This window comes from Malassezia restricta, chromosome III, assembly GCF_003290485.1.
Source record: "Malassezia restricta chromosome III, complete sequence".
Classification (NCBI taxonomy): domain Eukaryota; kingdom Fungi; phylum Basidiomycota; class Malasseziomycetes; order Malasseziales; family Malasseziaceae; genus Malassezia; species Malassezia restricta.
In genome coordinates, this window is record NC_040195.1 from 630202 (window position 1) to 653239 (window position 23038).

The following is a 23038-nucleotide window of genomic DNA, read 5'->3' on the forward strand; positions in this document are numbered from 1 at the left end:
CTATCAGAGATGAGAAATCAGACCCTGTTCCTGAAGCTTCTTGACCAGCACCGACTTGACGTGGTCAAGAAATTCGAACGTGTTCACATAGTGCTCACGCTTCAGGTTCTTGCCGTGGATGGAGAGGGCCAGGTCCTTGGTCATCACGTTGTCAACGTCAATGCTGTGCACGCATGCCTCCTCGAGAGCACGGGCAAACTTGATCAGCTCCTGGTTGTTGTCGAGCTTACCCCGGAAGATGAGGCCACGCGTCCACGCGTAGATGGAAGCCACGGAGTTCGTGCTCGTCTCGTTGCCCTTCTGGTGCTCGCGGTAGTGGCGCGTCACCGTACCGTGTGCAGCCTCACTCTCGATCATGTCGCCTTCAGGCGTGATCAGTTCTGAGGTCATCATACCCAGCGAGCCGAAGCCCTGAGCAAGGATATCCGACTGCACGTCACCGTCATAGTTCTTGCAGGCCCACACAAAGCCACCATTACCCTTGATCGCCTGAGCCACCATGTCATCGATGAGGCGGTGCTCGTACCAAATACCGAGCTTGTCAAACTCGGGCTTGTACTGGTTGTCGAACAGGTCCTGGAAAATGTCCTTAAACTTGCCGTCGTAGGCCTTGAGAATGGTGTTCTTCGTGCTCATATACAATGGCATCTTCTTGTCGATGGCAATGCGGAAGCAGGCGTGCGCAAAGCCCGTGATAGACTCGGTGGTGTTGTACATGGCCATAGCCACACCACCCTGCTCAGGGTAGTCAAACACATCAATGTTGATCTTATCGCCGTTGGGGTCCGTCGGGGTGTACGAGATCGTGAGCTTACCGGGGCCAGGCACGACAAAGTTTTGGCAGCGGTACTGGTCACCAAATGCATGACGACCGATGCAAATGGGCTTCGTCCAGCCAGGGACAGGGCGGGGGATTTTTTCGAGGATGATGGGCTCACGGAACACGGTGCCACCGAGAATGTTGCGGATGGTACCATTCGGTGAGAGCCACATCTTCTTGAGGTTAAACTCCTTCACACGAGCCTCGTCAGGCGTAATGGTGGCGCACTTGACACCCACCTTGTACTTTTTGATGGCCTCTGCCGATTCGGCCGTCACACGGTCGTCCGTCTTGTCACGGTTCTCGATGCCAAGGTCGTAGTACTTGAGATCGACATCAACGAAGGGGAGAATCAGCTAGAAAAGTCAGCAAAGGTACCAGCACCTACATCTTCGCGGATCTGCTTCCAAATGATGCGCTGAGTGGGTTAGCACAGCCGCACGTCGCACACACATACCGTCATCTCGTCACCATCCAGCTCAACGACAGGGTTAGCCACCTTGATTTTTGACACCGAAGACATCTTGGCTACCTGAGAAACTCGCGAAGTCGTGGGCAAGAGAGCGGGCACAGAACGTTGGAACAAGCTGCGAACGGGTTGTCCCCAGCAATGCATGCGTTTCGTGGCAAACAGGAGAAAGGGCCCTTGATCGCACACCAACTGGTCCACGTCCACACTTGCAGCAATTGATAGGCTTGACACACATCGCCAGCAAATCACATATAATGGGGGCCCGTATCTATGCATCAGCACGTGCCAAGATAGAGACCCTCCGCACGGATGCTTCATGTGACATCGGATCCTGCAGATCTATCTGACATTTATCACCAGCCCACACGTTCGGCGGCCTGCTCCAGTTTGTTATACACAAGGCTGGAGTTAGTCGACGGCATACATACAATACAATAGCTGTGTTGTTAGTGATGCGTATACGTACCACTGCTAGGCGCACTCCGTAGGCAAGTCACACCCACGCCCGCATAGAGGCCGCGGATGCCTCGCGTCTGATATATGTTAAGCAGCGTCTGGAGAAATCCGGTCGGTGTGGCTTTGGCGAGTCCCGCTTGCGCGCGCAGCTCATGCTCGGTCTGCATTGCTGATTTAACACTATCAGCAGGGAACAAGCTCACATTGTAGCAGATGCCAGCGAGTGCGCCACTCGTTGCCAGTTCCAAGCTGCTCAGGTCTGATTTAGTGAGCGGCGCTTGAGAGTGGCGCCTGCGCAGAAACTCCTGCGAGGCGAACTCAAACGTAAGAAACCATGCGATGCCACCACCCACTTCGCGAAGAAGCGTGCCAGATAGGCCATGCCACAAGCCTGCCACGCCTTCTTTGCGAATCGTATTGGAAATCAGACCGAGAGCGTTGGTCGTCGCCGGGGTGGATGCCTGGTGTACAGCGCCCATCATCTGAACTTGCATCTTGCATTTAATTAGCTCGATCGGAGTCAGAACGAGCCCCGCCATCGCACCAGACGCAGCGGCAGCTATCGCCAGATCGGACATGGGCAGAGAGGCGGACTCTGAAAGGTTTCTAGACCACCGCAATGCTTGCTGGACTTGGTTGTATGTGAAAAAGAGCGCTGCATCTTCGAGCGTCGCGCCCCATAAGGGCATGGATACGCCGCGAAAGAGACCACGAAATCCCTCATGTTGGATCGTTTTCCGAAAACAATCCAATGCTCCGGTATAATGGGGTTTCTCGTGTGGCTGTGTTTGTAGTCGTACTTTTACAAGATCACTGCGTCAGTGTGAACAACATACAAGGGGTGCTCAAACACCTTGCTGACCATGCCAGCTACCTGTCACATGTCAGCCGTATTCACGTACCGATCCAAACAATATATCTTTGGTCGCACGATTTAGGCCTTGCGTAGGCGGTGACTCGGCCTGCGCACTCATAGCTGCCCCCACACGGCCACACCACTACAGTGTGGGCTTCTGCGCCACTTTCGAAGAAGCTGGCCAGAGCCCATAAGTAACAAGTGGAGGCTCGGCCGACTTGCGGTGCGGCGTCCCGGGCACTATGAGGTGGGCAGAGCCATGGTAGGCCATCGACCAGCAATATGCTCGTATATACATTGGTGGCGTTGGTCCTGTGTGCGCAGGCATTTGCGCGCACGAGCATCCTTTTAAATACGCGAAAGATTGGCGCATCTGATCCTGTTCAGATCACCCCGCCCGATGCGCATCGTGTGCTGTCGCACCATCTTAACATGCGTGTCAATGTGCTGCCAGACGTGCCGATGGCGCGGTCTGGACATGCAAATCTCTGGCATCATGCACCTGCTGAACAAGTGCATTATGATGCATCAGTACTTTTTGAGCCTGTGGCACCAAGTGGGGGAAATGTGATTATTACCATGTATGGTCCAGACGATCTGCATGCCCTGCCAGACACGCTTACACACACACATACCATGGAGTCGTCATCTCTGCGTGACAGCTTTGAAGCGCTTGCTTCGCTATATGAAAAGACAGCGAATGGCGCACACAAAGCATGGGATGCCGTGCAGCACAGCGCAACCTCATCGCTTGAGCGCTTGCAGGCAGAGCTGGCTCATATCGCACGTCTTGGCAACGATATACAGGCTCTCTCGACAGCTCGTATCCATTCGCTTGCTGATGTCGGGCGCGAATACGGTACTCACAGCCAGACATACCGGGACGCTCAGCGCCAAGTCAAGCAGACACTTGAACTTCTCGTGCAGCGTGTAAAGAACATGGCTGGCGCTGGCGTCGCTGTGGTGTACACGACTGATGCGAGCAACCATGAACGGCGCGCGGATCCCATGGCGCCGACGTCAGATCCACTGCATGTGTTCCGTCCTCCGCAGCCGGTTCATGCCGCTGTCCAGTCGCCAGGCATGCAGTCCTCGGTACCTGTGTGCCCAGCGACGCGTGAGGAACTGGAGCGTACAACTCAGCAGTGCCATGGACGCGGTACACCTGTGCAATCGACTAAGGGCGGTCGTCTCTGCTGGCGCTGTGCGTGCTCGCGGACGACTGAACAAGGCCGAGGCCGAGTTTGGGCGGGTGCTGCCTGCGAAAAGCAAGACTATTCCTCCGAGACGCTTTTGTTCATCGGCACATTTCTGGTTCTTTTTGTGTCGATCGTAGCGAGCTGTGCGCTCCTGTACCGCGAAGGCACGCACGAGTTGCCTGGTACCTTGTCGAGTGTCTCGCTCCGTTCGTAGGTGGATTAGTCAGCTTGTATAGCCGAGTCCAGCCGTGGCGAAGCTCTTTTCTTCGCTAGTCCGATGGATGTAAGGACGTCGGTGGCGTCGTCCTCCTCCGTCCCCCTAGGGCGCGGCGAGATCTCGTCATCTCTTGGTTGGGTACCTCCGCCAGAGCAGTTAGACCTTCTTCAAGTCATTTATGTGTTGCGGCATGGTGAAAGAACACCCGTGCGTCGGCGGCTCACGTCCGCCGAGCCGCCACTACCGCACCGCTGGAATTTGTGCCATGCATCTCAGGTGTTCGGGCAGAGTGTGATGCAGCATACAGGCTCTGACGTTGGCTTGCCACATGGCAAGCCCCACATACCCCGCCGCATTGAGTTCACCGTGCACAACGATGCCCCCCAAACCGGCGAGCATGGCGACTGTCTGTTGGGTGAGTTGACAGACAAGGGGCGCAAGACGATGCAGCATATCGGTGAGGCGTTGCGTGCGCGCTATTTCGATGCAGAGCATCTTCTTCCTCCGAACCTTGCGAAAGAAGATGCGCGTTCCTTGTATCTTCGGAGTACGCACATGAGCCGCACAATCCAGAGCCTCGAGGAGTTGGTCCGAGGGCTTGTTGGACCGAATGCCGTGTCTACGCCAGAGATTCTTGTGCGGAATACCTTCGATGAGGACTTGCTGCCTAACCCACGCAAGTGCCCAAAGTTAGGTGTATTGATGCAAAAGTTTGCTGACCTGGCCGTGGACGTCTACAACCCCCGGCTGGCTAAATATGATGATGTGGTTGCGCCGCTGGACGGGGGTGCTGCTCCGAGGCTTAATGACGGGCCACGACTAAGTGGGCTCTTTGACACCATGCGCTCCGCTACTGCGCATGGCATTCAACTGCCTCAGTCGTTGGAAAATCCAGAGCTGCAGACGCTTATGGAACACGCTGTGCTGGACGAGTGGTTCGGAGGTTACGCTTCCCGTGATCCAGATGAGCGGCGGCAGTACCGTCGCATGGCGCTGGGTACGTTCTTCGAGAGCCTGTGTGATACCTTTGCTCGGCGTGCGACGTTGGGCGATGCGGACCCACGCCGCATGTCGATATTACTCGGTCACGATGCGACACTGGTCGGAATGACGCATATGCTGGACGTATGTAACCACCGGTGGCCAGCGTTTGGTGCAGGATTGGGCCTGGAGCTCTTCCGCGATCGCTCGAGCACCGAGCCAGTAACGGCGCAGCATATGCCTGGATACTATGTGCGGTGCCGCTATGGTGACGAGGAGCTCCGTCTGCCTGGATGCCAGGCACCTGGCAAGCATTGGAGCGGACGCCCTGAACTCTGTACATTGGATGCATTCCGCGAAATTGTGGTCGACAGATTACGGCACCCACAGGGACTAACGATACAACAGGAATGTACTATGTGAAACCATTGATTGTGAGTCAGAGTCAGTGAAACCGGCCTATTCATCGGTGTGGCCGTGCTATCCCACACGGTTGCATCTTCATGCATGGCCCAGATGAACGGACAGCGTCACTTTGCCGGTCGGAGGACACGAGGACTGATTGGCCATATAGCTTCCTACATGTGTGCTCGTTGGTATTCTAGCAGGATAGATAAAAGATCGTACGTTCCAAACGTCGGCCAGTATTGCTTGATGAAGTGCATCTGCGTATGTTCATTAACTTGCCATAGCAAAAAGTCGCTGAGCCGCGAGACGTGCGACGTGCGCACGAGAATATCGACGGGGATATTGGCCGGTACCATCAAATGTGAAGCCACTGTATCGGGAATGATGGGCTCACCAGCTTTGGCCGCTTTCTGTGCAGCATAGCATATTTCTGCCTGAGCCGAGTACGGAAAGCAGATGTTGAGGATAGGGCCCGTATTATGGCAGGTCTCTTCCTCGGCGCGCCTTGCTGTTTCCTGGACGCTGGGCGGCAGGTACTCGCGATGCCCTGCAATGCGAATCCGAATCGAGTGCCTTGCTACGAATTCACTTTCCTGGTATAGTTCAATGAGCCGTGTTCTTGCAAGCTCCATGAGAGCATCGACTTCCGATGCTTTGCGCTTAAAATTATCAATGGCAAAAGCATAGACAGTCACGACTTCGATGCGCTGAAGCGATAAGCACAGCTCCAGTATGCGCTTCAGTGTTTCGAATCCTTTAGCATGTCCTTCCTGGACAGGCATGCCGTGCGATCGAGACCACCGCCGATTACCGTCCATGATAAAGGCAATGTGCCTCGGTAATGGACCCGTGGATAGAGAGTACAGTGCATGCCGAAGCACTGCATCTACGATCCAGTTCCATATCATGCGCGACTTCTCGATAATCGAGTAGTTTCGCACAGTTGGGTATCTCTCGGTGCGCTCATCCCTTTGTGCGCCCGTCTCCATCGTGTGCCGCCGAGGCACTCGAGGCAGATGCAACTTGTGGAGAACCCCCCCTTCTATATATAGTTGTTATGCACGCTGCTTTTTCTGTGGGCCACCGGACGATTCGTCCCTCTTGCGCTTAGGGGTATCTTGTGGGGTAAGTTTGTCAGGGAATAGATTGCCCGACTTGTCTTTAGACTGGCTCTTGTCTTTTGATTTGCTGTTTTTCTTGGACTGGCGCTTGTCTTTGGACTCGCTCTTGTCTTTTTCGTGCTTGTCTTTAGACCGGCCCTTTCCTTTTTTGCGCTGGTCTTTCGACCGGTCCTTGTCTTTTTCGCGCTTGACTTTGGGCTGGCTTTTGTCTCTTGATTCACTAGACTTGCTTCGCTCCTTGCCCTTCGATTTTTTCTTAGACTTTTCTTTCGATGCTAGTTCTGGGTCCTGTTTTTCAGCAGTAGAGCTTTTCTCGATGATCGTACCACCGAGGACTTGTCCGCGTCGGAATCCACTCATAAGTGTGCGGCGCGCATGCTCCTGTTTGGCGATTGTAGACAGGGCCCTTCGTGGCACAGTAGAATTCTCTGCTTGATGCCCTGTTTCTCTTCCTATAGTGAGCGCTTTGGCACTAGCCTGGTTTTGTCAGAAGCGCGTATACGCACAGCAAACACATCATCCCACCATTCTACGGCACGGTCACGATCCTGGCCGATGCCACTCAGACTGCGCTTCTTGGGTATCAAAAGTGGCTTTTTAAGTCCGCGACCTCCTTCACCGTCGAGGGGCGACCCATGCCCCTTCCATCCATACTTGGTGAGGTACTGTGCCGTGTTGAGCGGCATGCCACTGAGGGAAGGTGGAGCGAACAATGTGCGGCTAAGAAAAAATTAGGGCCCATTTTCGGACTTGCCCCCCACCGACTCCACTTGAACTGGGCGCGACTAAGGACCACGGCGGAAGGGCAGTATGTGGTACCTTCGTTCTGGGGCATCGTGTTCGTCGGCGAGACAGACAATCAGGGCGTATAAAAATGCCATCTACTCCAAAGCGCAGCGACCCGTGACGCATGTTGGCCAGGTGCGAACTTTTTTGAACCTCGGCAACATTCTTCCTACAAGCCGGGAGCCGTCTTCTCCAAAAAAGGTCAGAGAGCAAGTTGTGTTACCATACACGCCCAAGGAGCTGTACAGCATTGTATCAGACGTCGATTCGTATCATCACTTTCTGCCCTATTGCCTTGGATCTCGCGTCATAGGTCCCTCGGACAGTCCACGTGCCAAGGAAAATCGACAAAACGCGAGCAGCATTGTGGATGCCGAACTCACTATCGGGTTTTCTGCATTTCGCGAAAGCTATGTAAGCGAAGTATCTATGCGCCCGAATGAATGGGTACTCGCCCATGCCAAGCCCTCTCCTCTCTTTCAAGAGCTACATACGGCTTGGCACTTTCGGCCATTGCCTGCAGGTGCCAGCATACCACGTACAGAGGTGACCTTCACTCTTGCCTTCGCTTTCTCCAGCCCGTTTTATGCGGCCGTCGCGGGCCAAGTGTTTGAAAAGCTGTCTTCTAGCATGTTGGAAGCGTTCCAGCAACGCGCCCGGAGCGTGTACGGCCTACGACGCTCCTAGATAGTCATCATTTGTCAGCATCACACCATCTTCTCCAGGGTCTTGCGACATATACGGGACTTGGCGTGAAGCTTTGCGGCTTGCACAAGACTACCATGCCCCAAGGATACGCCATTTTCGACCAGGCCAAGTGGTCTGACTTCCAGAAGATTGACTTCGACTTGAAAGTATGTGACGTCGTGTCTAACAACACCAGAACCCTGCGGACGATGACGTAGAAGTGTCTATCACGCACTGTGGTATCTGTGGATCCGATCTGCACACGGTGCGCGGCGATTGGTACGTTTGAACCATGCTCACAATTCAGGGGCACTTTTTGTGTACCTGCTGTGATTCCCGGACACGAGATCGTTGGCACCGTCACGAGTACGTACAGGTCACACGACACTGACAGCAGGCGTCGGTAAATCTGTCCAGGACATCAAAGTGGGCGACCGTGTCGGTATCGGTGCGCAAGTCGGCTCTTGCATGAACTGCAATGACTGCTCGCATGACAACGAGAACTACTGTGCAAATTACATGGTGGACACATACAACTCTCGCTGGCCTGATGGCAGTATTGCACAAGGCGGCTACTCCACCGCCATTCGTGCGCACCAGAAGTTTGTATTCCCTATTCCGGACGGTATCAAGTCGGAGCACGCGGCACCTATGCTGTGTGCAGGACTTACCGTGTACAGCCCTCTCTATCGGAGCAAGGTGGGTCCAGGAAGCCGTGTAGGTGTCATTGGCGTGGGTGGTTTGGGCCACTTTGGTATCATGTTTGCGCAAGCCCTGGGAGCCGAGGTTTTCGCTTTTTCCCACACTGCCTCTAAAAAAGAGGACGCACACCGTATGGGTGCTAACGAGTTTATTTTGATGGACAAGTCGGATGACTGGCTCAAGCGCCTGCAACAGGCTCCCCTGGACGTGATCATTAACACGGCCAGCTCGTCCAGCGTAGAAGTGGCCAAGGTTGTCTCGTGCCTCAAGGTTGGTGGCCACATCTACTGTCTGGGCCTGCCGAAGGAAGGCTTCAGGTTGCCTGTAATGCAGCTCTGTGGTCGTGGCGCTTTTATCGGCAGTAGTCACATTGGTTCCAAGAAGGAGGCTTTAGACATGCTCCGTCTTGCTGCCGAGAAGAAGATCGAACCTTGGATCGAAGTGCTTCCTATGAAGGAATGCTCCAAGGCCATTGAGCGTGTAGCGAAAGGAGATGGTACGTGATCTGTTACGTCTAAGACTAACGCCAGTTCGTTACCGCTTCGTTCTTGAGCAGGACCTGTGAGGCCCAAGCGGCGTGGAGATACACATAGTGGAGGTACAAACCCACCTGGATGCTGCGCTCGTCTTGCCGGGCGTCGCCGGTCTAAGACCCATTTCGGCCGAGGTACAGGCAGGACGTACTCGTCCTCAGAGCAGGCACCGTTCATTCTTGGACTGTAGAGCCACACTCGCCATATCATGTTCCGTCCTACGCCTGCTGTTCTAGGCGCATTCCGTGCCACCTCGCGTGTTGCGTTCAACAAGCCCGCTTTTCAGCCTCACTTTGGCTCAGTGTACGTGTCTGCTATTTGTGGTGTGAGAAAACTAACATACTCAGTAACTCTCAGTACGCGCTCAAGTGCGTAGATATTCTCGTCGAGGCATGCTAACAATGCAGGTGGGTTCCTTCCCTCTTCTTTTGGGGCGCCACGGGCGGTATGTTTGTGACGATTGCGATGAGCGGCGTGCCGCTGTTCAAGACCGATGTGCTGCTCAAGACGCCGGTGGTACGTACCTTTGAATTGTCTTGGTCATGATGCTTACTCGAACTCTTTGCGACGCTGTGCCATGTCATGCAACATGTGTCATGTCGGCCTGAGCTGTGTGTTTTGTACATGCGTGTATGGCATGAATTTGCATGGTTCCCGCTATTCTTATCACTACAGGCTTCCTTCTTCGAGGGTACGTACTACATGACTAACATGACAGACAAGACGCCCGACTGTGACAAGCCATTCTGATTATGTAGATCCGTCGGTAGGCACTTTCAAGTCCTACACTCAAGCGCCGCTTATAGGGCCCAGCTCATGATGCGCCTGATTCTCATCATGCCGTTGTCGCCAACGCCGTGATCCTGCATGCGATCCTTAATGGCCGAACTGCTCTCGATGTCAACGTCATAAACTTTCTTGGTGCCGAGGGGCCCAGGGGCCGATAGCGTCCCACGGACTTGAATGTGCAATTTTCCTATTGGCTCGGATATTCGCAACGACAAGCACAGGCTCTTGTATCCTGTATTTTTGCGTCGGAACGGGCCAACGTTGTCGGGCAGGTGATTCACACAGCAGAGTGATCTATTGCCTCAGGGGCAGCGTTTCTTGTCTACAAAGAGAATTGGATACGACGCTGTCAAAGTAGCATGTCGACTTCGCCACCTTTTTCGCGAGCGCTACTAGACTCGCTGCTCGATCGCAATGCATTATGGTCGCAAGACTTTATCTCTCAGCAGCCGGATCTTGCGAATGCCCTTCGACAGGGTCAGCATCCCAAGGTATTCTGGATCGGATGTAGTGACTCGCGTGTGCCTGAGAGTGTCGTATGCAACGCGCGCCCTGGTGAACTATTTGTGTTGCGCAACGTGGCGAACCAATTCCACCCGAACGACGACAGTGCGGTGAGCGCATTAATCTTTGCGGTGCAAGCCCTTGGAGTTGAGCACGTTATCGTCGTCGGGCACACCAGTTGTGGTGGTGTGACCGCCGCTGTAAACCAGGCTATTAAGGAACAGGACGAGGACCACGAGTTGCCATCTACCTCGGCGCTGACGCGGCACTTGACGCCTCTCACGGGGCTAGCCCGTTACCTCCGCGTGCGCGTACGTGAGCGCAACTTCATGTCGCCTGAATCCATGCAAGACCATCTTGTGCCGCTACTGACCGAAGCGAGTGTGCGCCGCCAGATCCAAAACATTGTGGAGCATCCCGTCATCCAGGACAACTGGAATCAAAAAGTGTCGCCGCTTAATGGCAAGGTGAATCCCCGTGTGACAATCCACGGCTGGGTCCACAACCTTAGTACGGGTCGTCTTGTGGACCTCAACACGTCAATTCATCCGCCGGAGCTTCATGAGAGCTAACTTGTCTATAAATCACTCCATCGAATGCCCCCTCCCTTTCCGTATCGTTCTTCGAGCCATGCGTTGGCCTTGGCAAAGTGGCCGTTCCCCAAGAACCCACGATGTGCACTCAGTGGTGATGGGTGTGGCGACTTTAATAGCAAGACATTGGGTGTTTTCTGGGCGTGAGCGCCTGCCATACGTACTTCGGTGATGCCTGCTTCGGCCAGTGTCTTGGCGGCAGGGAGGCCCCATGCAAGGAACACGACGCCCTTGTGCGGTCCATCGCTTTCCTTTTGGACGCCCTGGTTCGCAAACATGGATGCAAGGGGCCCGCTATGGGCCGACTGAGACGACGTCTTGAGAACGGATTTGAGAATCTCGCGTGTAAACGGCTCCCAACCGTGATTATGATGTGAACCAGCTGCGCCTGCATTGACGGTCAAACACGCGTTGAGGAGCAACACACCCTGTCGAGCCCATCCGTCGAGGCACCTTGCGTTAGTTCATAATCGATACGTACCCGTGGCGTGGTGGCACAAAGTCATTAGGAAATTCTGCCTTGAGCTCCTTGTATATATTCTGTAGACTGGCAGGAACGGCTTTGCCCTTGGGCACGGAAAAACAGTGGCCACATGCCTGGCCAGGCTGGTGGTATGGGTCCTGGCCCACAATCACGACCTTGACCTGCTCAAGCGGGGTCGTGCGGGACCAGCTGTGAATAAGATGTGGCGGCGGATAAATCGTCTTGCCGGCTCTTTTCTCGGCATCCAAGAACGCCTTGAGTTTTTTGAACGACTCTTGCCGCATGGCTGGCTCGAGCCTCTCGAACCACGCTTTGCTCATGGTTGTGCGCTCGAGGAGGAGCGGGTCCTCAGCCGTACCTGAGTAGGGCTGCGTGTATGGCGCGGGTGTCGGCGCTGTCTCGTTCACACGCGCCTTTTTGGGTGTCTCAGATTCTTGTACGGCCCGAATCAGATCATCTGCATCCAACCCGTCAAATTCATCCACACTTGGGGAGCGCGCTCGTTTGGGTACGCTCATCTTCGCGCCTTGTTGCCAGAGACGCGCAATCGAACGATGCATACGTGACTCGCCATGCAACGCGTCCACGAGACGCGTCTCACCACGTGGCACGCGTGTCCCTCGCCACCATGACAACGTGGGTGCCATTAGAGGCGAATCCGGAGCTCTTCAACGCGTGGGCATCAGCACTTGGCCTCGACACGTCTAAGTATGCATTCTATGATATCTTCGGGCTTGATCCCGAGCTGCTTGCCATGGTACCAGGGCCCGTAGAAGCCGTGCTGCTGCTTTTTCCGCTCTCGCCCAAGATTGAGGCGGCGCGTCAGGCGCGAGAGACGTGCCTCGCGCAGGACGACCTCTTGTGGTTTCCTCAGACCATTGGCAATGCATGCGGCACTATTGGTCTCCTGCACGCCATCGCCAACTCGGCTGCGTCCCAGGCCGTGCAGCCTGACACGGCTCTAGCGCATTTGCTGTCTCAGGCGCGTTCGGTGCCCGCGGAGGCTCGACCGGATGTGCTGGTCCAATGCGAGGCCCTGCGCAATGCGCACGCCACGACAGCGGCTCAAGGCCAGACAACCGCACCGGACGCTGATGACGATGTCGACTTGCACTTTATCGCGTTTGTCCGCAGTGCCTCGTCCGGCGCCCTTATCGAGCTGGATGGGCGCCAATCACGCGGGCCTATCGTGCGCCTACCGCATATCGAGGCTGATGAACTTTTGCCCAAGGCTGCCGCCTATATCCAGCAGCACTATATGGCCGCCGACCCAGATCAAGTCCAATTTAACCTCATTGCCCTAAGTGCGAGTGTCTAGTGCTTGCAGCAGCCGCGTTGCCTCGCGGACCACGTACTCGGCTTCGTGCTGGATCTGCTGAGCCTGCGCATCATCAGGGTGCGTCAATTGGTCGCATACGAATGCTGCGCGATCACGCGCTGTGGTGAGCCATGTGCGGCTCTGGGCATAGGGACCACGGAGAGTGGGGCCGACGAGTCCGTACTGGGACGGCTGGGCATCGACAAGCGATGGCCACAGGCGTGCGATGATACGCGAGCGGCGTGGCTTGAGCGCGTACAGTGTCTCAGCCACATGCATGGCCAGCACGCTCTGCTTCTGCTCGACCCAGAGTCGATGCAAGGCACCGTCCCTGGATGTGGGTGTAGGACTTGCTGCAGCGCTGGCCAATCGCAGGGCTGCGAGCTGTGTCCGGAGCGCCAGGTGCAGCCCTTGCGGTTGGTGTGCATGTAGCGCCGAGAGCGTTTGTAGGATCGAGAGGGTCGTTCGCTCGTCACGCGGTGCCAGCACAGGTATGCGACGTGCCAAGAGGGCGTCGACAGCCTCCGACGTGCTCGTCTGTGTGCCTCCGAGCTTCATGGCCCGATCGAGCCAAGCCACGCCATGGCCGGCCTTACCAAGCAGCGTGTATTGCGTGCCGAGACGCGTTGCGACGTGCGTCCGCAGAATATCGTCAGGCACGACATCGTAGACCTTTTCGCATGCATTGATGGCGCGCTCTAGACTAGCAGGTGTACCCAACTGCTCGCGAACGCTTGCGAGCCACAATTCAAGCCGCACAGCCGCTGGATCGGGCGCAGTGCCACTATCTGCCTCGTCCGGCACAGCGATATGCTTGTTTTCGGCGATGTGCAACGACGTATGGAGGAACTGCTCGGCCATACGTAGGCCCTGATTTTCCGTCGCCGCCTGGACATCCATGCTCCCCGAGCGGTGACCAAACATGACGGACGGCGTAATGCCACTGCCCCAGTGCTGTGCCATCCATGCCGAGCGGACTATGTGCCGGCCAAACATACCAAGCCTGCTGTCTGTATGCTCGCACTGCGTCCATGCATCGAGGTGCGCATCAGCGGCGAAACCGTACTTATCATCTGCATCCACGAGACGAGGACGCCGCGAAGGCATCGCAGCGTGCTCAACATACTGATGCATGCCCTCCCAGGCCACCAACGTCGTACCGCCCACGACCAGCACGGATCCTAGGAGGATCCGTGCGATGCGCGAAGCCACAACGATCGTCTCGATCACGGGGTCTGAGAATAGCTTGGACACGAACGACATCTTTGACGTGCGCTGTGTCGCATACGCGCGCACCGTTCGGGGCACGACAGCCAGCCGTGCGGCCGGCCGCAGTGTCATTCGCCATGCGTGGATCGCCATCGTAGGCAGGATCCACGTGTGGAAAATGGCTGCGCTTTGCTTACGTTGCACACGACTAACACCACCATGTCGTTCTTCAGGAAGCTCGATCCCAAGACGGATCTCGGTACGCCTTCGTCGCTCAAGTCGTCTGTGCAGCGGGGCATCCGTACCAAGCTGCTGGAGCAGTACCCCGACACGCTTGGCGCCGACGATGGCGCACTCCTCGAAAGCATCTGGCCGAAGAAGGAGTCCATCACGTCAGCCAAGTACAAGCCAGAACACATCCAAATCCTGCTGCTGCGCAACATGCCGATCTTTTTCCAGCACTATGATGGCCCATACATCCCGACTCTGCATCTCCTGCACAAGTACCCGGCGCTCCTGCCGTCGATCCAGGTGGATCGTGGTGCGATCAAGTTCCTCCTGTCGGGTGCCGCTGTCATGGCGCCGGGTCTGACATCGGCAGGCGGTCGACTCCCTGACCCCAGCAAGGGTGAGAAGCCGCTGCCGAAAGAGACCGTTGTGAGCATCAAGGCCCAGGGCAAAGAGTTTGAGGTCGCGATCGGCGTGCTGAAAGTTGACACAGAGGAGATCCGCGCCAAGGGCAAGGGCATTGCTGTGGACAATGTACACTACCTTGGTGACGATCTGTGGGCCATCTGCTCTCGCGGTGGTCTTCAGTAATTATACCCCACTATGGCGTCAGAGGCAGACCGAGCACATGCGCGACGATCGCGTACTTCTCTGCGGCCTCTTCCATGCGCTTCTGTGTGCTCTTACCTTCACCATGGCCGGCCTGCAGATCTACACGCAGGAGAATCGGATTCGCATTGTTGGCGAGCGTATGTTGCATCTCAGCTGCGAGCTTGAATGAATGCGCCGGCACGACGCGGTCGTCGTGATCAGCGCATGCCAGGATCACGGTCGGGTAGGTCTTGTTGGCTCGCACCGTGTGCAGTGGCGAGTATGTCATGTTGTAGTCAAACGCCGCGCCATCTTCCTGCGGGTTGCCATAGTCAGCCGTCCATGCCTTGCCAATCGTCCACAGCGGGAACTTGATCATGTCATGCACGCCGACATCCGCAATCGCTGCTCCGATACCATGCTCGTCCGTGCACTGATTCACGACGGCACCGACGCCCATGCCGCCATTACTGCCGCCACAAATCGTAATGTGCCCTTTGCGTGCGTATTTGGACTCGTGGAGCCACTTGGCAGCAGCAAGCACGTCGTCAAACACGTTTTGCTTGTGGAACAGACGGCCGGCATCGTGCCATTTGTCGCCGTATTCACCACCACCACGGGCGTTCACAAACGCGAGCACACCGCGATACGATGCGACCCACGTCATCATCGATGGCGAGAACACGGGTGTGATGGGGATGTTGAAGCCGCCGTAGAAGTAGAGCAGCGCCGGTGCCGAGCCATCGAGCGGCGTGTCCTTTGCATGCGTCAGGAACATGGGAATGCGTGTGCCGTCTTTGCTCGTCACGAAGACCTGCGTCGAGATATAGTCGTTGGCGTCAATACCCGCCACATGCGTCGTCGCATATTCGGTCACTGACGCGGGCGGCACAGCGCGGTCGGTGCGTTCAAGACCTTCCCACGACACGCGGTCGACACGGCCAGGGTTGGCGAATGACACAGACGACACAAACGACTCGCGATGGTCGCGACGGCCCGTGAGCTGAGCAATAGTGCCGACGAGCTCGGGCAGGAGACGCGTGATGCGGTCTCCCGTCGTGAGGTCAAAGACCCACAGTTCGTCCTTGACGTCGCGGGAATACACCGCGAGCAGATTGTTGTGGTCAAGGACGGCAGCTGTGGTGAGAATAGCCTGCGGATCCTCTGGCACAATGTCAGTAAAGCAGCTGATACCGCCCGTCAGCTGCGACACATGGTCCACGACGCGTGCCTTCGTCGGATCGAGCTCAAACGACACAATGCGATAGTTCGGTGCATCCTTATTCGAAAGCATGTAAAAGCGTGTGTTGTCGTTCGCGATGTAGTCGAGCATGAATGCAAAGTCGCTCGAGATGGGGATCCATGCCATCCGCGAAGACACGCCATCGGCCAGTGAAGCCGCGTAATAGCGCATCTTGTTGTCCGTGTCCTTCGAATTGGCTAGAATCAGCCATTGGCCATCGTCAGTCACGTCGCAGTGCCACATAGAGCTACGCGTGACAGGGTCGCTGTCAACCACGAGGATGTCCTCAGCCTGCGGTGTGCCAAGGCGGTGGTAGTACAGCTGAGCGTCCTGGTTCGCATCCGTTTCCGTGCCCTTGTCCTCGTGCTCTGTTGCTGGGAAGCGCTGGTAGAAAAAGCCACGGTCATCATGCGTCCATGTGATGCCCGAAAATTTGATGTGATCTAGCACATCCGGCATGTGTCCGTCTCCGCCCACATCGGTGCCTTCGCTGCGCGACAGCATCGGTTGCTCTGTCGAGCGCAAGAAAATTCTGAACCAGTCTGATCCGCTCTGAGAGATACCGTACGCCATGTACTTGCCGCTGTGAGAGAAGGACGTCCATTTGAGCGCGACAGTTCCGTCCGAGCTGAGCACATTCGTATCAAAGAATAACTCGCCGACGGGCTCCTTGCTAGGCGACTTCTGCGCCGTATCCACCTGCTCGCGCGTCGCACGATATATCTGGCTCTGTGGCGCAAGTCCCGCATTGTACGAGTAGTAGTACCGGCCATCCGGCTTGAGTGACGGCGCACTGGTTCGTGCATAGTCCCAGTTCAGCTTGAGCCGTTCCTGAAGCGCGGGCTTGTCCTTGCACTGCGCAACAAACCGCGCTGTGTACTCCGACTGGGCCTTGGTCCACGCGGCCGTTTCTGTGCTTTGCGACGGTGGCGTCTCGAGCCAATCGTATGGCTCCGGCACAACGACATGGCCGTGCGCTTTACTCGCGTACACAGTCGACGCATCCGAGCGACGCGCAGACGGATAGGGGTACGCCGATGGTGTCCAATGATGATGTGCTGCCATTATGGTGGGTGCTACTCGCGAAATGGGAAGATGCACAAGAGACCGGCGGCTCGCAAATAGCATGCCGACAAGGCCTCGATCGAAGTTCTTGCGTCATTGCCGAGACCTCCACACCAAGTCAATGGCTGGCTGCGTTGCTATGCTACATTACGTCTGAGCTGATCGCTGCTTGCGTCGCCTGTGGCCCTTGTGATGCTTTTTTGATCCGAGGCCAGCTGGAGCCTCAGATTCGAGGCCCAGACGTCCCACGGGCGGCATGCGGCGGCGGCCCTTGACGTGTGCGCCCGAAGCTGACGACGGACCAAAAAACGCTTGATCCAACGACGCCGTCTTGGACGACGACTCGGCCATACGTCCGCCATGCATGTGTGGCGTGACGAGCGGCGCCGCTTCTGGGCGCCTTTCTGGAAGTTCTTCACGCAGCCTGTTCTGTTGAGCCGCATTGAACGCGGCTGGATCAATGCCGGGCGGCGGGTGCGCGTACAAAAGACGTGCATTCACATAGTCTTTGAGCACGTAGCGCGCTGCCCGCGACTCGTCCGGATTTCCTTGACCCTGCCGCGCAAGGCCACGGGCCATGGCATAAGCCGTGAGCAATTCCATACCCGTTGGACGGCCCTGGCCGCCCTCTTCCGCACTGAGCGTCGGAATGTCCATATTGTAGAAGCGACTTAAGATATCCTCCGGGATGCGCTGTGCAACAAGCTCAGCAGGTGCTGTATACTCTCGCATCTGGTCGATGGGCAAGATGCCGTCGCACACCAAATCTGCCGGCGACGTGGAAAACTGGGGAAACACGAGACCAGGGCAGTCACATATGATGGTGGTGGGACTCAGATGGATTGTTTGAAAATGCTTGGTTTTTCCTGGCGTCGCGCTAACCGACACCTTTTTCTCGCCCAACAGGGCATTGATCGTGGATGACTTACCGACGTTAGGATAGCCGACAAACCCTACGGTCAATTTTTCTGGTATACCGTCGTGGGGCAAATTCGGCTCATGCCGGCGGAACAAAGCCAAGTCTGGCGCACACTGCAAAAAGAGACGTTCCAATTCCAGCACGCCAAGAATTCGCGAGGGGTCATGATCAAGTGCGAGCGTATCCTGCACGGCGCCTGTCACTTCCTCAACAGCGCTGTGCTCGAATTGTGCCTCGCGCTGTAGCTTGGCCAGTTGGCGTGCAACTTCATCGTGTGCACTAAAGAATGCGAACATCACGCCTTGCTTTTGGAAATACTCAGCCCACTGGCGCCGCTGTTCAGTATCCAATAAATCGGCCTTGTTTATGAGAAGAAGCGTGCGACGTGGACCACGGTACGTGGCTCTTTCTTCTGACGGGATCGACGCCATGTCGCCTGGATTCGCCGGCATGCTGTGCACATACTTTTCCAAATCCTCGCATCGAAAACGCAGCGGATTGCGTGCGTCGACAATCTGCACGATCAACTGGCTGCGCTCAATCACACGCCACAGCTGACGCCACACCTCCAAGTTCCGCTCAAATGGCGTCAATACAAAGCCAATACCGTCCTGCAGCTCAGCAAGACCTCGGCGCCAATTCAAAAAGGCGTCTTTTTCCATGCGCTCAAGTTGCGCCGGCGTTGTATGTGCGTCCCATTCAGGACGGCGTGGCACACGCAGGCGGTCCTTGTTGGCGTGCTGGTTTTGCAGCACTTCTTGCTCCTGCTGCGGCGTTAGCAGGTAAGGATTATGGCGTGTCCGTGAGTGCGTATCGATGATTTTGTCAGTACGTCGCTCAGCAGTAAAATCGGCGTCCGCCATGGCAGCCGTGTTCAGAAACTCTTCCAACGCCCCTTCGTGCGTTACGGACTGCAGCTTCGTCCATTTAGCCTGGCCAATATGCATATCTGTCGTATGATAGTCCGAGTACTTGGGATTCCGCGACTCTTTGGCGCGCCGATTGATAATGGCATGGCCAAGTCCGACGCGGTTCTTGGACTGAGCAAGCGGCATGGTGGCAAGAACCAAAAAAAGCGTTCTTCTTACGTGTGGAGGTTAGGTCAACTTTTTTTTCTCTTTACCACGATGAGTGATCCTTTGGCGCATGTGCGGCTTATGACCATGCTCAACGTCAAAGCCACACATCCACGCAAGGAAGATGAGAACATGCCAAAGAAGCGAGTGCGAACATCTGTACCGCCTCACGCTGCGCCTGTGCGCAATGAACGACCTGAGACGCCGACCAAGACGGAGCCTGATGAGCCCGTGGCGCCTGTGTTGGTGGCTGAGGATGACGACGAGGACCGTGCCGATGCATTTCAATGCCACTTTGCGGAGGTGAATCCTGAAAATTTAGCGTGGAAGGAGCCGGAGCACATTCGCATCCTGGGCGGCGCCGTCGTCACGCGGGCGGATCGCTCGCTTCAGGAACGTCCTGTCTCTCGTCCGCACGCGCGTGTGTGGCGAGCCTTTGAGGCCAAACATGCCCTATCGCGCATGCAATCTGAAGTTCTGGAGTGCATAGGCACGTACACGGACTTTTGGCACTCGCGCGTCGCGATTCAGGACCATGACCTGTTTCGCCAAGTTTGTGCCATGCATGCCATGAGCCACATTGCCAAGACTCGTCAACGCATCCTTAAGAACAATGAAAAACTTGCCAAAGCTGCTGCCGCACACACGGATGATGACGACGAGCTGCCCGAGTTTCGTGACCAGGGCTTTACGCGACCCAAGGTACTTCTTGTCGTGCCGTTTCGACACACGGCCAAGGTATGGGTCGATATGTTGATGTCCTATGCAGGGTGTGAGCAAGTCGAGCAAAAGACGCGTTTTCACAAGGAGTTTTCTCTACCACCTGGCTCGTTTGACAAGCTTGCTGACCCCGAGTTCGCACACAGATACCCCGACGACCACCGGCACACGTTCCAAGGCAACATTGACGACAATTTTAAGCTGGGCATCAAACTCACGCGCAAGACTCTGAAGCTGTACAGTCCATTTTATGAGAGTGACGTGATTGTTGCGAGTCCTTTGGGTTTGCGTCTTCTTATCGAGAAGGAGCATGAGCACGACTATCTCTCCTCCATGGAGGTGGTCATGGTTGACCAGATGGACGTGATGCTGATGCAGAACTGGGATCATGTGCGATTTATATTGGCATGCGTGAATCAAATCCCCAAGGAGGCGCATGATACCGACTTTTCGCGGGTGCGGCCCTGGTACCTCGATGGACATGCGTCGCTCTTGCGTCAGACGATCTTATTTTCTACGTTTGATGCGCCCGAGTTCCGGCAGCTGTTTCATTCGCTTCGCAATGTGGGAGGGAAGGTGCGCACGACGGCACTTGGACCTGACGACGTGCCTAGCATGTCGCTCGTTCCGCCAGGCGTCCGCCAAACCTTTTTCCGCTTCGAGTGCTCTAATCCGCAGAGTGAGGGAGATCAACGGCTCACAGCGTTTAAAGAGCGTATTCTGTCGCTGCTGAAAAAGTCGGCGGTGAGCGCGTCACACACGATGATCATCGTCCCGTCTTACTTTGACTTTGTGCGTCTGGAGGACGACTTTCGGCGCATGGACCCGCCGATGTCGTATACGACACTGACCGAGTACTCGACGGGCCGTGACATTTCGCGTGCGCGGGAGGCCTTCTTCTCCGGCAAGAAAAGTGTGCTTTTATTGACGGAGCGCTTCCACTTTTACCGCCGCTACCTGATTCGCGGTGCGATCACTGTGGTGTTTTATGCGCCGCCCGAGCATGCTGTCTACTACCCAGAATTCATTCGTGCGCCGCTATCAGTCCGCGATGCTTCGTCCGCGGCACCGACAGACCCCGCCGACTTGCAGGTATGGACGCTCTTCTGCAAGTACGACCTACTGCGTCTAGAGCGTGTGGTCGGGGCGTCACAAGCACGCAAGATGCTGACGGGGACCGACACGTCGTACCGCTTCCTCTAATATACACTAAATGCCTGTCGCTCGCTTGGCAGGAACGAGGTGGGCCATACACAGCATACTTCGCGCACCGCTTTCACAACGTCATCCATGCGTGGCGTTTGCTGGATGGCCGACCACGCCGAGGCTACAGCCTGCCGCGCCACATTTTCATACGCGTGATGGTCCCACGCGTCGTCATAGTACGTGCACCATAATAGTACGTGCCGGACCAGCGCCAGACGCGCGAAAACATCGCTCACTGGCTCGCGAACAGCTCTGTCGAGCGCATCACGGTACGCTGAGAGAAGCGAGCGCATAGGCGTCTTCTCTACCACGTACGATACCTGCTCGACCACCTGCAATGCCGCGTTTGTTTCCATGTCACTGTAGGCGTCATACGCCTGTGCCAGAGCCTCGAGACGCGGGACCACGACTCGCGTCAACATGGTCGCAAGCATCTCGTCATCGCCGCCTGCGCTCGATTCGCCCACATAGGCGGACACGGCGTGCTCCCACGCAAATCCGGGTATACCTTCTAGTGGGCCACCGAGGCACAGGTCGTCATCAGCTGCGCGCCACAGTGGGTCCCACAGTGCCATTTCATAGCGTGCGTACCATTCCCATGCATTTGCGAGGGCCAAGCCGCCCCACGCCTTATCATAGTCACTAAGATACCTGGTTCGCCAAGCCTCGAAACGCGGCACGAGTTCCGAGGCCGGATCACGGAACGCGTCGTTTTCCACATCTGACATGACCAGAGCATGCTCCTTGCGCAGCTGCACGCATCCCTCGAGAAACTGCTCTTTGTCCGCATCGCTGAGCCAAGCATCCGCCGCGGTCCGCAGTCGCCGCCGCGTCACGTAGCGATCGATCAACAGAGCTTGTACGTTGTGCTCGAGCGCCTCGAGAAGAGGCGTCTTGGTATCAAAGAAACTCGCGAGTGCGTCTGTAAACGCATTCATATCAGTCAGCCACACAGACTTGGCTTCGAGTTCCACAATCTCGCTTTGCAGCGCTCGCTCTTCCTCTTGTACTTCGCCCAGTTCCTGCTCCATGGTGCGGACAGCATCGTTGCGTTCGACAGCCTCGTGCTCCCACTGGGCACGGAGCGCCTCTAGCCGTGCCATGCATGACCGCGGTGTCGGCTGAGCTGACACGAGCGGAATCCGCGCAGCCACAGGCGGTGCCTCGAGCTGGTCGCCCATGTCGACATCCATACGACGCATCTGAGCGCGTTCCCATGCGTCCTGCGCCTCTCGGTCATCGTCATCACCATAGCCATCATCAGGAAGGGCTTCTTGCTCATCGTGAATAAGCGTCTCGGCGGAAACGGGCACCGGCGCCTGCGCGCGTGGTTGGCGCACCACAATGGCAATATCGTCTTCATCGCCGTCGTCATCGCCGCCCTGCGTTGATGCAATCATGGAGCGAATCTGCTGCCGGCGCAACACGGCCCGCTTGCGCTCAGCTTCGCGACCTAGCGGAATGCGCTCCGTCGCACCCGTATACTCCGCATACTCTTCCTCACCATGCCCCGCTTCATCTTCCTCTCGTACCAGGCCAGATTCGTGCGGCGTGCTTGGCGCTTCCTCGTCCGCTGCACTTTTGGCCAGTGCATCTGCACGCATGCGCATCTGCGCACGCCGCTTCTTCGATAATGCTATGGCATCGGTCCCGACCCTACTACCATCCCCACCATGTGCGCTTTGGCTGCCGTAGCGTTCCTGCAGCCTCTGCCACATGGTGTGGGACGCCGCTTGTGGCGCCGTGTTTCCTCTTTGGACGAAGCCCACCTCCACCTACTATCTCTGTGACCCTGAATCACATGATGCCCTGTGCCCCAATCACCTCACTTTGAAACGCAAGCCATGATTGGGTG

General features: G+C 56.4%; 18 protein-coding genes across 18 annotated transcripts; 9 read left to right on the forward strand and 9 right to left on the reverse strand.

Moving 5' to 3' along the window:
• Nucleotides 1-3: 3 nt before the first annotated feature.
• Nucleotides 4-1436, reverse strand: MRET_1991 (isocitrate dehydrogenase IDP1; the record flags this gene model as incomplete). The annotated part of the gene is made up of 3 exons (XM_027628618.1): nt 4-1176; nt 1209-1238; nt 1278-1436. 3 exons carry the CDS (start codon nt 1434-1436, stop codon nt 4-6), a joined length of 1362 nt encoding a protein of 453 aa, XP_027484488.1.
• Nucleotides 1437-1645: 209 nt separating this feature from the next.
• Nucleotides 1646-2722, reverse strand: MRET_1992 (mitochondrial ornithine carrier protein; the record flags this gene model as incomplete). The annotated part of the gene is made up of 5 exons (XM_027628619.1): nt 1646-1694; nt 1721-1730; nt 1759-2561; nt 2585-2622; nt 2651-2722. The coding sequence occupies 5 exons, from the start codon at nt 2720-2722 to the stop codon at nt 1646-1648; spliced, it is 972 nt and encodes a 323-aa protein (XP_027484177.1).
• Nucleotides 2723-2886: 164 nt separating this feature from the next.
• On the forward strand, nt 2887-4017 carry MRET_1993 (uncharacterized protein; the record flags this gene model as incomplete). Its single annotated transcript, XM_027628620.1, has 1 exon — nt 2887-4017. One exon carries the CDS (start codon nt 2887-2889, stop codon nt 4015-4017), a length of 1131 nt encoding a protein of 376 aa, XP_027484180.1.
• Nucleotides 4018-4080: 63 nt separating this feature from the next.
• On the forward strand, nt 4081-5424 carry MRET_1994 (acid phosphatase; the record flags this gene model as incomplete). The annotated part of the gene is made up of 1 exon (XM_027628621.1): nt 4081-5424. The coding sequence occupies one exon, from the start codon at nt 4081-4083 to the stop codon at nt 5422-5424; it is 1344 nt and encodes a 447-aa protein (XP_027484554.1).
• Nucleotides 5425-5579: 155 nt separating this feature from the next.
• MRET_1995 (ditrans,polycis-polyprenyl diphosphate synthase) lies at nt 5580-6398 on the reverse strand (the record flags this gene model as incomplete). Its single annotated transcript, XM_027628622.1, has 1 exon — nt 5580-6398. One exon carries the CDS (start codon nt 6396-6398, stop codon nt 5580-5582), a length of 819 nt encoding a protein of 272 aa, XP_027484574.1.
• A 66-nt stretch (nt 6399-6464) lies between these two features.
• MRET_1996 (uncharacterized protein) lies at nt 6465-7216 on the reverse strand (the record flags this gene model as incomplete). The annotated part of the gene is made up of 2 exons (XM_027628623.1): nt 6465-7007; nt 7037-7216. The coding sequence occupies 2 exons, from the start codon at nt 7214-7216 to the stop codon at nt 6465-6467; spliced, it is 723 nt and encodes a 240-aa protein (XP_027484168.1).
• Nucleotides 7217-7340: 124 nt separating this feature from the next.
• On the forward strand, nt 7341-8003 carry MRET_1997 (coenzyme Q-binding protein COQ10; the record flags this gene model as incomplete). The annotated part of the gene is made up of 1 exon (XM_027628624.1): nt 7341-8003. The coding sequence occupies one exon, from the start codon at nt 7341-7343 to the stop codon at nt 8001-8003; it is 663 nt and encodes a 220-aa protein (XP_027484169.1).
• A 95-nt stretch (nt 8004-8098) lies between these two features.
• MRET_1998 (NADPH-dependent medium chain alcohol dehydrogenase) lies at nt 8099-9270 on the forward strand (the record flags this gene model as incomplete). The annotated part of the gene is made up of 5 exons (XM_027628625.1): nt 8099-8170; nt 8200-8282; nt 8311-8369; nt 8401-9201; nt 9236-9270. 5 exons carry the CDS (start codon nt 8099-8101, stop codon nt 9268-9270), a joined length of 1050 nt encoding a protein of 349 aa, XP_027484440.1.
• A 176-nt stretch (nt 9271-9446) lies between these two features.
• Nucleotides 9447-9988, forward strand: MRET_1999 (ubiquinol-cytochrome-c reductase complex subunit (QCR10); the record flags this gene model as incomplete). The annotated part of the gene is made up of 5 exons (XM_027628626.1): nt 9447-9541; nt 9586-9606; nt 9646-9754; nt 9914-9929; nt 9957-9988. The coding sequence occupies 5 exons, from the start codon at nt 9447-9449 to the stop codon at nt 9986-9988; spliced, it is 273 nt and encodes a 90-aa protein (XP_027484441.1).
• A 398-nt stretch (nt 9989-10386) lies between these two features.
• On the forward strand, nt 10387-11103 carry MRET_2000 (carbonic anhydrase; the record flags this gene model as incomplete). The annotated part of the gene is made up of 1 exon (XM_027628627.1): nt 10387-11103. The coding sequence occupies one exon, from the start codon at nt 10387-10389 to the stop codon at nt 11101-11103; it is 717 nt and encodes a 238-aa protein (XP_027484124.1).
• Nucleotides 11104-11108: 5 nt separating this feature from the next.
• Nucleotides 11109-12126, reverse strand: MRET_2001 (uracil-DNA glycosylase; the record flags this gene model as incomplete). Its single annotated transcript, XM_027628628.1, has 3 exons — nt 11109-11261; nt 11289-11577; nt 11606-12126. The coding sequence occupies 3 exons, from the start codon at nt 12124-12126 to the stop codon at nt 11109-11111; spliced, it is 963 nt and encodes a 320-aa protein (XP_027484123.1).
• A 110-nt stretch (nt 12127-12236) lies between these two features.
• Nucleotides 12237-12926, forward strand: MRET_2002 (ubiquitin carboxyl-terminal hydrolase L3; the record flags this gene model as incomplete). Its single annotated transcript, XM_027628629.1, has 1 exon — nt 12237-12926. The coding sequence occupies one exon, from the start codon at nt 12237-12239 to the stop codon at nt 12924-12926; it is 690 nt and encodes a 229-aa protein (XP_027484122.1).
• Nucleotides 12909-14288, reverse strand: MRET_2003 (uncharacterized protein; the record flags this gene model as incomplete). Its single annotated transcript, XM_027628630.1, has 1 exon — nt 12909-14288. The coding sequence occupies one exon, from the start codon at nt 14286-14288 to the stop codon at nt 12909-12911; it is 1380 nt and encodes a 459-aa protein (XP_027484121.1).
• Nucleotides 14289-14354: 66 nt separating this feature from the next.
• On the forward strand, nt 14355-14954 carry MRET_2004 (PUA domain protein; the record flags this gene model as incomplete). Its single annotated transcript, XM_027628631.1, has 1 exon — nt 14355-14954. The coding sequence occupies one exon, from the start codon at nt 14355-14357 to the stop codon at nt 14952-14954; it is 600 nt and encodes a 199-aa protein (XP_027484120.1).
• Nucleotides 14955-14964: 10 nt separating this feature from the next.
• Nucleotides 14965-17325, reverse strand: MRET_2005 (prolyl oligopeptidase; the record flags this gene model as incomplete). The annotated part of the gene is made up of 1 exon (XM_027628632.1): nt 14965-17325. The coding sequence occupies one exon, from the start codon at nt 17323-17325 to the stop codon at nt 14965-14967; it is 2361 nt and encodes a 786-aa protein (XP_027484119.1).
• An 84-nt stretch (nt 17326-17409) lies between these two features.
• MRET_2006 (large subunit GTPase 1) lies at nt 17410-19236 on the reverse strand (the record flags this gene model as incomplete). The annotated part of the gene is made up of 1 exon (XM_027628633.1): nt 17410-19236. One exon carries the CDS (start codon nt 19234-19236, stop codon nt 17410-17412), a length of 1827 nt encoding a protein of 608 aa, XP_027484118.1.
• On the forward strand, nt 19123-21180 carry MRET_2007 (U3 small nucleolar RNA-associated protein 25; the record flags this gene model as incomplete). The annotated part of the gene is made up of 1 exon (XM_027628634.1): nt 19123-21180. One exon carries the CDS (start codon nt 19123-19125, stop codon nt 21178-21180), a length of 2058 nt encoding a protein of 685 aa, XP_027484117.1.
• Nucleotides 21177-22901, reverse strand: MRET_2008 (uncharacterized protein; the record flags this gene model as incomplete). Its single annotated transcript, XM_027628635.1, has 1 exon — nt 21177-22901. The coding sequence occupies one exon, from the start codon at nt 22899-22901 to the stop codon at nt 21177-21179; it is 1725 nt and encodes a 574-aa protein (XP_027484127.1).
• Between the last annotated feature and the right edge of the window lie 137 nt (nt 22902-23038).